Genomic DNA, 13,427 nt, shown 5'->3' with positions numbered 1-13,427 from the left:
CCAATCCCCTCCCTGAAATCACTGCACCGCTTTTTACATCTCTCCATCCATCTGCGTGTCAGCCTGCGCTGCAACCGAGCCTACTTCTACGGCTATTTTTATTATTGTTGTCATTGGTAAACACCACACATCTGCCTACCCAGACCGGATTCCTATTGGTTGGAAGGATTGTCTATCGCACTACTTCCGTCCGTTTGGCCGCTTTTGATTGGCCGACGCTCCTCTTTTTTCCTCTTCTTCGCGGCGGTGGGTCGGAGCCGCTGTGTCCCCGGTCTGGCACGTTCCTAGCCAAATTCTCCACGGTGTAAAATTGGATCCCCCCTTTTTTCACAAAACCAAAAAATATCCCCTCTTAAATTCCCTGCAACCGTTTTTACGTTTCCGCTTCACACACGTCTCCAAATCTCCACCAGATAGCTCTGAAGATGGCGGTGGTAAGCGGGATGTCGGGGTCGGCTGTAGCCCGGCTGGAGGGCCGAGAATTCGAGTATCTGATAAAGAAAAGGTCGGTCACCATCGGCCGGAACTCCTCGCAGGGCTCCGTGGACGTCAGCATGGGACACTCCAGCTTCATCTCCCGGCGGCACCTCGAAATATTCACCGCCGGAGAAGATGGCACAGGCACGGGGGAATTCTATCTCCGATGCCTCGGAAAAAACGGGGTGTTTGTTGATGGGGTGTTCCAGAGAAGAGGGGCTCCACCTCTTCAGCTTCCACGAATGTAAGATTGATATTGCCAGCTGGCTTGGACTGAACACAATCTGCGGATTTATGTCTTAATGTGTTGTTATTGTTTTGTTGTCCTGCAGCGATGTTGCACGTGCTGTGTCAAGCAACACCAAGGCTGATACGTGCTGCTCGTTTGTATGGCGATAACGTCACACCAAATCTCCATGTGAAATACGCTAGTGGAAACATGCCGTCGCTCTAGTGCCAAATACAAAAACACATTTAACTTGATTGATGACCTTTTGTTAATTGTTTGGGAATCTCTTTTATTCGGCATATATACAGTCCATCAAGCAGACGTCAGTGAGACGTCAGGCAGTCATGCTTCAGCTAAGAATTAGCTACAGCTATGTGTATTAATTATTCACCCATTTGCATTATGTGGAAGCTAAGTTAGTTGTATTTATTTGTATCTTTACACGCGCCAAATTGCAGAGTGGGCCCTAAAAATTACAAACTGTCTACATACGTGTCCCCCAATGTTGGTCTTTACTGGTGGCAAAGTAAGAAACATTAAAATGATCGAATTCGTAATGGAGTTTGGTTTGAGTTCTGTTGAAGTTCTTGTATTTTGGGCTAACGCTCAACTGCTGCTGTCCCACCTTACATGCTAGCAACACTGGCTAATAGTTGTGCTTTCATGGCTAATGTTTCTCACCTGCTGTAACGCACGTATATTTCACTTAGCAAGAGTTGTCATATGTTAGGTACAACACCATTTTTACCAGCAGCATAGTGTTTACAACAGGAACTACCAAGCTAAGGTTAGTGCTGTAGTTCATTTGATCTGGCTCAATGACAGTTTGGCCTCATGTTTATCATGTTTACACTGCTCTACTTATTTGTCAGCCTCTAATTCTTTCAGTTGTAATGCCCCAAAAAACTCCCATTGAACTGTTGTTGTGGTACCTAACTCACACTTTACATTCATAAATGTGTAGGTAAGAATTGCCATCTTGTCACCAAGCCATAAAGTCATTCAAGGTGTCAGCAACTGGTCCAAATATACCTTATTAATAATAAATTATACATGTCAGACATGATGTGTTACATAATGGCCATGGTGGACTTCCATATTTAAACTGTGTGAGGCTGAATCTCAGTGTTCCTCTCTAGGACTCAGTTAGACCTCCCTGTTGCCAGGCAGGGGGATCGTCCGTACAGTGGCATTGTAATAAGCATTGCGTTTCCCACTTATTTTGGTGTTCAAATGTAGACAGATACTAAATTAAATGGACATGTGTAGACATTAAACACACACTTCTGTTTTTTTGTTTTTGTCTGTGCTTGTCTTTTGTTCTCAGGTGTTGTTTTAGGTTCCCTAGCACCAGTATAAAGATCACGTTCACAGCCCTGTCCAATGACAAGAAGGAGCCAAGGAACGTGCCGGAATCACCGGTCAAGCCCGTCCAACCCCAAATTTCCCCCCTGACCATCAACATTCCTGACAACATCGCCCACCTCATGAGCCCGCTGCCTTCGCCTACCGGCACCATCAGGTGAGACTGGGTTGATGGTGGGGTTCAAAGACAGTGTTGTTTAAATGTTAATTAAAGTGTCTTATCAGTGTTCCAGACATGAATTTAGAATTACAAATTTTCTTAATCAACTTCACAGTGCGGCAAACTCCTGTCCATCAAGTCCACGTGGGGCGGGACTTTCCAGCTACAGGACTGGTCGCGTTCTGGCCTCTGACCTAATAGGAGACAACTCCCAATCAGAAAACGACAAAGAAGCCTCAGGTGAAGACAGCCCAAAGGTGAGAGGGGCGCAGTGCGGACCAGAGAACTGGGCCGTGAGACTGTGGATGAATACTGTTAGCGTCAGCTTCATTTTAGACTGGAATTAAAGAGGGTATCTCAAACACCAGGGTGTGTTATGAAGGCAGCAGACTTCAGAGAATCTCAGTGGATGTGTGGAGTGTGTGAGCACTGTGAACATCCCTGGTTACTCATTGAAGTCTAAAAATTGCCCAACGCTCACAACAACATAGACTTTGGAGTACAGCACCTGGTTGAACTTTGCAAATGTCCGGGTGTGTTCATGCCGAGAGAAATAGAGAGAAAACATGTGACTTGCCTTGTATGTCACTGACCAAACACATTGACTTCCAAAACCACATGAATTAATCTGTCTTTTATTTTCCGCAGGATGACTCCAAACCTCCGTACTCATATGCACAACTAATAGTCCAAGCTATCACCATGGCCCCGGATAAACAGCTAACGCTCAATGGAATATACACCCACATCACCAAGAACTACCCCTACTACAGAACAGCTGATAAAGGCTGGCAGGTCAGTCTTAAATTTGGCACTATTGTTGATACTTACAGTATGTATGTGGTTGAATGGTATTGCATACACATCTCAGTTATTCTCTTAATAAGGACAGTAGGATAAGTGTTAGTTATAAATGCATGTAGTGCTGAAATTATTCATCGATTCGTCAACTTAAACATAAAATACAATTGAACATTTATTCTTCTATAATCAGTAACTTGCCCAAGCATTTATGCTGGCAGGGTCCAGTTTTCCAATAAAAGGATTCTCTGTTTTTATGTCAATGTAAATTTGGTCTTGGATAGGCGTGTTGAAACCGGGGCTTAAACCGCGACACAAACATAAACTGTGACACAAACATCCACGGCCTCGAGTCGCGGTTCCATCTTCCAGTTTCGCGGTACCAGCTGTTTGAAAATATACACACACTTACTCACGCTGGAACTGTAGAGCAAGAGTGTTCGCAGTGAACCAGTTGTTGTGTATCAGCTCCAGCATGCTAGTTGGCTAAGCTGATGGAGCGTCGTCTCCTTGTTAGTTACAGCGAAAATGGACCAGGATTAGTGTCAAACTGCGTGCCGACATTGTTCAACTGAAGTCTTGGACTGAAAAGTATACTTTTTAATACATGTTTAAAGTGAAATGTTTTTGTACCTGTGTAGAACACAGTATTTAGCATAAATTCCTACAGAAACAACCAGCCTAATCTGTTTCTATTTGGTTTCTGTTTCTCCAATTCTTCCCTTCAAACCTGTGCCTGCTGGTTTTTATTGGCCCAGTGTGTTTTCATACCAGATTCGCCCGTGTTAGGCAGAAAAAACTGAACAGATGCCTAAACGATTAGTACGGACTGCGAGCCGGCCAGCTAACAGGCAGCTCTACGGGGTCTCTCACGGCACTTACGCCTCATGTGTGTTTATGCTGATTGCCAACAAAAATGCAGAAGGATAGAAATCAAATTGTAAAAGGAACCAAAAACCGACTTAATTACATTAACAGGAGTAGTTGTAGTTAGTTACTTCCACCCCTGCACCTGAAAGTGTTGACTAGTGTAACGAGACAAATCCAGAGCGGAAGGCGAGTCCTTCTCCCCACAGCGCTTAGGCAGCCTCTCACTGCAGATTCAGGCCATAGTAATAACTAATGATATATGAGTGTTACTCTATGTGGATATGTGGTCTTACTCAGCCTAGAGAATAATGTTACAGGACGCTACAACCTGCCTTCTTCATACGTGCATGTTAGTCAGTCCGTTGTTCAGGAATTATTAACAGGTCAGAGTCGAGGTTTTAGAGTCTTACGAGTGTTATATTTCTTTTGGTTTACTTGGTTTATGTAGTCTGGTCCTCAGCAAAGTTTAATCTTCTTGATATTTCAAACTGTAGTCGATTTTAATATAAAGGGGGTTGTTCTCTGAGCACCACTCTGCAAGATTGTTAATTTCCTTGCGATGTGAAGTCTCATCGTTGTCTGGCCGGTTGAGCACACGAAGCAGAAACACTGAAAAATGTGTTATCTAAACATACTTGTATTCTCTTAAACTCAGACAGTGTATTATAACCCTGTTTTTGTCCCCAGAAGTGCTACTGCTCCATCCACACAACCAAAACACCAAGCAATATTCTAACATCATATAGCACAAATGCTACTAAGCAGATTTTAGTAACGCTACGTGTGTGTCTATAATTATGGGTGTTTTAGAACTCGATCCGCCACAACCTGTCCCTGAACCGGTACTTCATCAAAGTGGCCCGCTCTCAGGAGGAGCCGGGCAAAGGCTCCTTCTGGAGGATCGACCCCGCCTCCGAAGGCAAGCTGATAGAACAAGCCTTCAGGAAGCGCAGGCCCAGGGGAGTGCCCTGCTTCAGGACCCCTGTGGGACCTCTCTCCTCCAGGTACTTTAATCTGAAGTGTGTTACCTCAGAGATGTGTTCAACTTCAGTACGGTGTCTGAGTTTGTGGGGCTACAATATCTGTCAGTAATCCTTATTTCTTTTCCTGTCCCAGGAGCGCTCCAGCTTCTCCCAACCACACAGGGGCACTGTCTGCCCACTCCAGTGGGGTCCAGACCCCAGACAGCCTGTCTAGAGAGGGGTCCCCAGTCCCCATGGAGCCAGAGCCAACCCCGCCGCCAGCCCCCAGCCAAACCACTACAGTCCAGCCCAAACTCGCAGTCATCCAAGAGGCTCGCTTTGCACAGAACTCCTCTGGTAAAACGACCTTCAAGCTTTAATCTGATCACGTCTTGGCCGAAGGGCTGACATGGAAGCCCGTATCAATAAGTATTTATGTGTGTCTCTGTCCGTTTTAATGACGGCACAGTAAAGAGTGTGTCAGTAACCTGTAGCCCTGCCCTCTGATAGGCTCCCCCCTCAACAACCAGCCAGTATTGATCGCCGTGCAGCGCCAGATGCCTCAAACGACCATGAAGCCTGTGACCTACACCATGGCGACGCCAACCATAGTAACGACAGCAGGTGGCTCCGCCCCCGTCATGCAGACGGTGCACGTTGTCCACCAGATCCCAGCCGTCACTATGGCAACTGTTGCCGGACAGCCCGCCACTAAAGTGAGCACGGAACCTCAGGAGAACGGAGGCGGAGAGCACCAAGAGATCAAAGGTGAGACCCGAGTCCTCCTGTGGACATCAGTGTTGGTGTGTAGCCATGAAGCATTATGGGGTGACTGTGTGTGAAGTGAGTTAATATTTAGTTTTTCTCCCCGTGTGTAGTCAAAGTGGAGCCGGTCCCATCCATCACAGCCTCGTCTATAGGTGGAGTCAGTCGCATCATCCAGAGCTCTCAGGCTGCTCCTCTGACGACGGTCACCATCGTGCAACAAGCCCCGCTCGGCCAGCACCAGCTCCCAATAAAGGCCATCACACAGAACGGGACCCATCTGGTCCCCATCGGTACCGCTGCTAGCACAGGTAACGCACACATACATACACACACAAACAGACAGACCAGTGGAAGCCCATTGAAAAATCTTTCCTGAGGCCCTGTTCTCCCAGCAGCCACCTGTCTAACGAAGCACTTAAGAGGAGGCCCTGTGGAGTTTTCATGTAAACAAACAAAAGTCATGTTTCCATTCAGTTCCATTCCTTCCTAAGTCTGCCCCTTTTTGCTCTGTGTTCCAGTAACAGTTGAGCAAGCCTCGGTGGTGTATTTAGGTATGCTCTGTACTAGGCTGTCTGTGTTAAAAAGACAGCCACATTCTTTACTGCTCCCCTTGCACTGCAGTGTATGGTCTCCTACCATGTAGACTCCCAGCACTGAATTTACATGCAGCAGCAACTGGCAAATGCAAGGCTCTAGGTGACGTCTGTTTGCAGAAGGATGTTTCAGCCTTGATCCACATGATAGGGTCTGATTATTAAGTAGGTCTGCGCTCCGTCTGACACACAACTGAGCTTCAGTGACGTAACCTCGCCCAAAGCGACCTCAAAGGATAACTACACACTTAAATTCTGCTAGAACCCCTCCCTCCCCAGCATACTGAAAACATGCTACAGAGGTGTGAGAGGCAGCGACTGAAGGGGGGGCTCGAGGCAACACAGTGTGTGACATGGAGGGTCAGGAGACACAGCCACTGACTGATCCCCGCTCAGTGCTGCGTGGGCAGAGACGTGTGTGTCTGATGGAGCTTTGACAGTCACTAGAGGCACATGTGTGTCCTTTTTGAGACAGTCACTGTGTGGGTACCTGTTGTTGTTGTTGTAGCTCTATTATGAGAGGCCCTCTAGAGTGTGTGTGTGTGTGTGTGTGTGTGTGTGTGTGTGGGGGGGGAGTGTCAGTAAATAGATGCAGCCCTGTTGTTTGTTGTGGTTGGTGTTACTGTGTGTCAGCCCTAAATATCTTTAATAGCTCCTAATATAGAACAGTTATCAGCAGGATCGTGTGTTGTGTTTACTGCCACTGCAGACAAGTAAGCACTGATCAGTCTTGCTAATGCTAACGCTACCAGCAGTTACAGTATGTGTGAGAGGCACAGACTGGGGCGTTCATCGCGGTAAAGGAGGGGCCAGTGAATTCAGCCGAACAGAACTTTCAGATCCAAGCAGACACATACTGGCTCTTTATAAACTGAACAAGCTGTTATTTATACACTTTTTATTGGGAAAATCCCCTCAAATCAACATCACATGACTACAAGAGTCTGGGGTTACGTGTACAGTGGAAAAAGGCTCCTCTTCAACTACTTTAGCTTTGTTTGGCCCAGCTGCAGCAGCGTCGCAAAGTCTTGTTTGGCCTGTTCTCAGGACGTCACCTCTTTTTATCCAACTAGAGTTTGCAGATAGAATTAGCTCACCTAGTACTGCAGTGGCCCGGGTTTGATTCCAGCCCGTAGACCTCTGCTGCACATTGTCCCCTCTCTCTCTCTCTCCCCTTTACTGTCTGTCTTGGCTGTCGCTATCAAATAAAGGCATAAAAAGCCCCAAAAATACGTTACACATATATTTTTATACACAATCCAATTTTATATACAATTTGATGATTTAAATTTTTACATTTTATTTCTTTCTTCTGTCTTTAAATGATTAAATAATAATTGAATAAAATAAAATTTTAAGAAGGCTTTAACTGAAGGTTTAGCTCCAACTAACAATTATTTTTATACATTTTTTATTGATCATCATTTTATTGATTAAAGAACCAAAAAAGTCCTGCACACTGTCTATCTCTTGTACGAACATGCCTGTCATTTTTAAAAACCATTTAATTAACTTATTATCAGATTAGTCGCCAAATAATTTTCCGTCCGTCAACTTATCAATGAGTCTACCATTTTAATGATGTGTCTGCCTTATAGCAGTCACTTCTGTTTAAAGACATGGAAGACGTGTTTGTCATCAACCCACAGAGCGGCAACAGGAGCTCTGATTGGCTGCTTGTTCTGTGGTGGCAGGAGTTGTGTGGGGTCCGATCAATCATAGGTCCATAAAACAACCAAGTTTTGGACTGATCTTTGTGGCACACGTCAGCCTCCATACAGTTAGAGCTGCAAGCATTAGTCGATTATTAAATGAATCGACACCTACCTTGACAATCGATGAATCGTTGCCGCCATTTTCTGAATTCAAAACTCTCAAATGTGAATATTTTCTGCTTTCTTCAGTCCTCTATGACCGTAAACTAAAGACATTTGAGGACATCAGCTTCTGGACCAAACAACTAATTGATTAATAATGAAAATAATTGTTATTTGCATCCCTTCATACAGCGGCACTAGTCTTTTTTAACGAATCCTCTCTTCTCTCCACCAGCCGTCGCCAACCCTCTTCACCTCCTGGCGGCCCACGCCTCGGCCTCGGCGTCCCTCCCCACCAAGAGGCAGAACGGAGAACTGCAAGACCAACCCGAATCAAAGAGGGTGAAAACGGAGGGGGAAGAGGGGGGTGACACAGCCAAAAACAACAACAACAACAACAACACCGCCAACAACAACGGCACCACGGACAGAGCCGGAGAGCCGGTCAGTGAACGGATCGGTGACAAGTAGCCTCCCCACCCGGTCCGCCTCCTGACCCCCTGCTCTCCTGTACGCATTGAGCCTCACCCCCTTCCTCACTCTCACCCCTCCATACCCAGTTATCATCTACTCCAAGGTGCCAAAAAAAAGAGAAGAGACGCGGAAAACACCTGCGGGACTACAGAATGTTCAAAACCTCTTCCCTAACCCCTCTCCCCCCACCCCCAATTCTTCTTCCATATATTTAAGACCACGAAATAAGATGCAAAAACTTAAAAAGACCAAATTGAAAACGGAGTCAAAGAGTTGCTAACGACTGTGAATCCCCAGAAGTTCGAGACCCAGACGGCAAGACGAAGCACAGGAAGAAAAAAAACCCACATTTCCAGATCAGAAATGACTTATCGGACAAGCGAGGAGTCCCGGCGCTCCCTTGGAAGACGGAAAGGAGCCTCATCCTGGTAGCATTACAGACAAGCGCTTAACTGTGTCGGGTAGAAAAAGCAACCAAGTGAAATCACCAGTAGTGTATTCCGCAAAGGGAAGCGTGTGTATGTACGTGTGGACATTCCCATCTTCGGCAGCTAGCCTCCATGTCGACCTACCTAACCCAGTCGTGAGTAGATATGCAGTATTCTGTTGTACAAGTGTATCTTTGGATCTTTTTTGAGTGTTTCTCCGTTTCCCAAGGCACAGATACTATCTAGTAATAATTAAGATAACTAAAAGCTATAAGTGGGGTCTTTAAGAACATTTAAACATCACAACATTTTGGGAATCGTTTTTTTCTTTCCTTCCGTTGTTTTTGTACGTGGACTCTTTGTTCAGTGAAATGAATGTAGTCTCCTTTTTTCCTTTTTAAAGAAAACACTATCTATGGAGTGGATGTTCGGTTTTTTTCTGCTCATTCATGCAAATGAAATTTCTTTATCACTGCACATCTACAGATTTTTTCATATTTTACAAATATCCTATGAGATAAAAAAGTATATTCCCATGCGTATTTGACCATATGCTTTATCGAGCTTGCATGTTACGGATCTAGAGACAATGTACTTGAGCAGATTATCTGAATATGGAACTGAAGAAAATTTAGACTGAATCTACGCTATATGATTCTGACCAGTGCTGCACTTAACCCTCTTAGTTGTTTTGTTTTGTTTTGTTTTTTTGTTTTCCTTTTGTATTTTCATTTGCTCTGTTTCTTTTCTCCCCCCTGTCATCACGGGCTGTTTGTTACCTTTTGTGTTGAAGTTGGCAGTCTCTTTGCTTGATTAATTTTATTCTGTTCAGGCTACTAAACAGTCTATTCAGATTGTATTCTATGTTACACGAGGAAAAACAAGTGATAGGTGTTTGTTCTGCTTCAGTGGGTAAATGCTTTTTTTTATAAATTTATTTAAAACACATAACCTCTTAGTTTGTATTTCTTTGAGTAAAAGCCACAAACTCTGATCTGTCTGTGAAGAATTATTTCTTTTTGTCACAACGAGGAAAGGTTATCTGACTTATTACAGGGTGTTTGCAGAGCCTTAAAGTCTAAAACCTAATAATCTGAATTGTAGGCCTTAAAATGTCACTGACGTATTGATCATGTTGTAACAGCTACACAACCAAACAGACATGGAGCCAATATTGATTCTCTTTCACATGCTTTGAACCTTCCTTCCCAGTATGGACATTAAATAGGACAACCTGGAAATTGAGAGTCTAGTATTCCAGTCATGGAAACATCTGGATTGATTCAAATGACCAAATATCTTTGTTGTCCTGGAAATGTTTAAATGTATGTTAGCCTGTGCTGTGGCCAAATTAATGTTAGTCAGAGGAAAGCTGTAGTTCATTCAGACAGCGGAAACATTTGCTGGGAACGGTCACAAACGTGAGCTAACACAAAATGTTCCATAAACCTATGGCTGAGCACCGTTTGAGCTGTCCTGTGATGTAAAGAAAAACTCCTGGAAAATGATTTCTCCTTAGGAAGAGTGGGAGCCCTGATTCATCAAGGTCTTTAAAAGGTCTTTTCCTCAACCTGCTGAAACCTGCAGAAACCCCTGTATTAAGAGATAACATCTGGAACGGAGGGTTTCAGCATGCATTCCACACAGGTTGGTCAGGCTGGAGGAAGTCGCTGTACCACAGGGGTGGAAATGCTTCCTTTGGACACCATCAGCTTCCTTTAGGAACAAATACAGCTTGACTCACTTATTCCCATCATTGGAGTAAGCTTTAAACTAACTGGTTTCATACTAAGGATGTACCAGTCGGACTCTTCCTCTCCTGATACTGTGTTGTTACAGTGTATCAGGCTGTTGGTCAGTCTGACTGTGTTCTGTGCTCTGCCTATGATAGAAATCTGATGTTACTGCTTTATGCAACATTTGATTGGCTGTATCAAATTGGAACAGTATTCCAGAGAATTAATGCAAATCTAGAGGGTGCTAACAAGGGATGTCCTGTCAAGTTTTTACGCTCCAATCCAAATCACTTAAAGGTCCAGTGTGTAACATTTAGGAAGATCTATTGGCAAAAATATAATATTCATAGGTATGTTAGTGTACAGTCATCTAAGTATAAGAATAGTTGTGTTTTTGTTACTTTAGAATGAGCTGTTCATGGCAGTAAAACTCAAACACTCAAAAGGAGTAATCCCAACAAAACTAACTGAACGAGGCATTGGTTGACCAGCCACTCCTGTTCTCAGCCTGTCACTGGCAATAACGAGCACTTTCATTGGACGTTCTTTGATGATTCAAGGATTACATTTTAGCCCGATTAGCTGTAGCCGGCTGAGGCGATGTACTGGACCAGTTCTAAAACGTTTTCTACCCATTAAAGCAAAGGATTGGAGTTAGGTTTATGCTCAATAAAGCTGATACTGATCAGATAATAAAGGCATTGATTGGCCATGATACCAATCTTTGAGATAGGTTTGGGACAACAGTACCTACATGAAACTACAAAATATAAAAAAAGAATTTCTCTAAGAGATTTATAGCTATGCTATGCATGCTGGAGCATTTCATTTCAGTTGGACTTTAAGACACTCTAAAATGTTTATGGGGTCCTTAAGTACAACACTGACCGTATAAAAGGTACGAGACAGCCCATAAAGTTTAACTGTAAAAGCAGATGTTACATTTTATTCACAAATTTAAATGCAGGTTTTTACAATCATTCTGAGTGTGTCAGAAACAAGTTGGCTTTTCAGTTTGTGACCGCCGAGTGCAGTGTACGTTCAACAGAGTGACGCCTGCAGTTGTACAATCCGATACAGAAAGCAACACAAATGAAATGTGTTTTTGCACTGAATCAACAAAAAAATAGTCAATTAACATGACATATGAACAAAATGGTAAGATTTAATTTTACATTAACACAGTTCTACTTATCCCTATGTGGTGGATCCACACTGAACAGATCTTCCTGTTTATGGCCGTAGGCTTCTACAAAGCACTTCAGAGTCCCTGATTTGCATTAGCTGAACTTATCAACGCTGTTAGGGGCCACGGTGAAGCGGTTTACGGAGATACACCAACACAAGACATAAATGACACTCAAAATTACGAGTGTTGTCAGGATTTAAACATAAAATAACAACACTGTGAACCAATCAACCTTCAGAAGATTTTTCATTCAACTGTACTGGGCTAATCAGGAATTAACACTAAACATGAAGTCTTCAACAGTTTTCAAAATAATTCAAATTATTTCAGCATTTAAATATTTTTACAGCTGATGTGGGCTGCGGAGTAGAAACAAACAACAATCTCATCCAAAAGATTTGTAAGATCTGTAAGATTTTTGTGATTTAAGAAGGAAACGTGTGTGTGTTTGGTTCTTAAGCTTTCTTGTTCAGGTAGGAACAACAAACACAACTTTAATAAACTTACAGAAACAGTTAAACATTTTGGGAAATACACTTTCTTGCTGTGAGCTAAGAAGGTTAAAAATCGATACCACTGTAAGGTCGGTAGGGTAAATATAAAGCTGAAGCTAGCATCTGGTTAGCTTAGCTTATGATAAAGATTAGAAACATGGCGAAAAAAGTTAGCCTGGTGCTTCCAAATTAACGCGTTCTATCTTATTTGTTTAATCCATATAAAACTCAAAGTGTAGAAACTAAAATAGTCGACAAATTACCCCCTTGAAACCACAACTTGTTGCGTGTACACTTCTGTTTAGTTCGGTACAGATTGCAACAAAATATAGCATGTAAGTGCTGTAAGTGAAATCTGCATTTTGGCTAATTTCCTGTCCGTTATTGCAGTTAGCGCTCTCCTCATCACCACACTGAAATCCTGCTGCCTGCCCTTGAGGCGTTTGTGAAGTTACCTCTCCTGATTGGATAAAGTGGGACCAGGATACCAGAAAGTGTATTCTTTGTGTACTGTAGAAAGGGACTGGGAGACCATGTTATCAGTGATGGCTGTTGTACAGCTATGTAACAAAAAAAATATTGCTCACAGCACCTTTAATTATTGAGCGTTAGCTAGATTTTGTTGCCATTGGACAGAGCTAGGCTAGCTGTTAATGCCAAGCTAAGCTAACCGGCTGCTAGCTGTAACCTCATATGTAGCATACAGGCATGAGAGTGGTCTTAATCTTCTCTGACTCAGCAAGAAAGCAAATAACCGTATTTCCCAATAAATGAAACTATTTCTTTAAGCTTTCTTGGTCAGGTAGAAACAAACTCAACTTTCATAAGTGCTTAAAAAAACAATTAGGGGAAACATATTGCACAATGTATGAAAAAAGGAAAAGTGAAACAAAAATAAGTGTTCAATTCTTCTGCTGCTACTATTCTGTACAGTTTTATGTAGTTACAAGTTCAGTCTGGCGTGTTGTGTTTATACAGTGAATATAAGAAAATCTAGTAATACTAAGATGACGCTTTACAATGCAGGATCAGTCAGTTCCACGTGGTACGATGAAGCTCAAAGA

At 43.2% G+C, this 13,427-nt stretch overlaps 1 protein-coding gene across 1 annotated transcript; it reads left to right on the top strand.

The window, feature by feature from the left end:
* Positions 1-222: 222 nt before the first annotated feature.
* On the top strand, positions 223-9,938 carry foxk2 (forkhead box K2). Its single transcript, XM_035661052.1, has 9 exons — positions 223-721; positions 2,034-2,228; positions 2,347-2,488; positions 2,880-3,026; positions 4,713-4,906; positions 5,019-5,221; positions 5,375-5,632; positions 5,743-5,940; positions 8,278-9,938. The coding sequence occupies exons 1-9, from the start codon at positions 426-428 to the stop codon at positions 8,511-8,513; spliced, it is 1,869 nt and encodes a 622-aa protein (XP_035516945.1). The 5' UTR covers positions 223-425; the 3' UTR covers positions 8,514-9,938.
* Positions 9,939-13,427: the final 3,489 nt, after the last annotated feature.

This window comes from Morone saxatilis, unplaced genomic scaffold (assembly GCF_004916995.1).
Source record: "Morone saxatilis isolate NCDOM2014 unplaced genomic scaffold, NCSU_SB_2.0 Contig1, whole genome shotgun sequence".
NCBI classification, from domain to species: domain Eukaryota; kingdom Metazoa; phylum Chordata; class Actinopteri; family Moronidae; genus Morone; species Morone saxatilis.
Note: the sequence above shows the minus strand (reverse complement) of the source record. Positions and strands in the feature narration are given on the sequence as shown.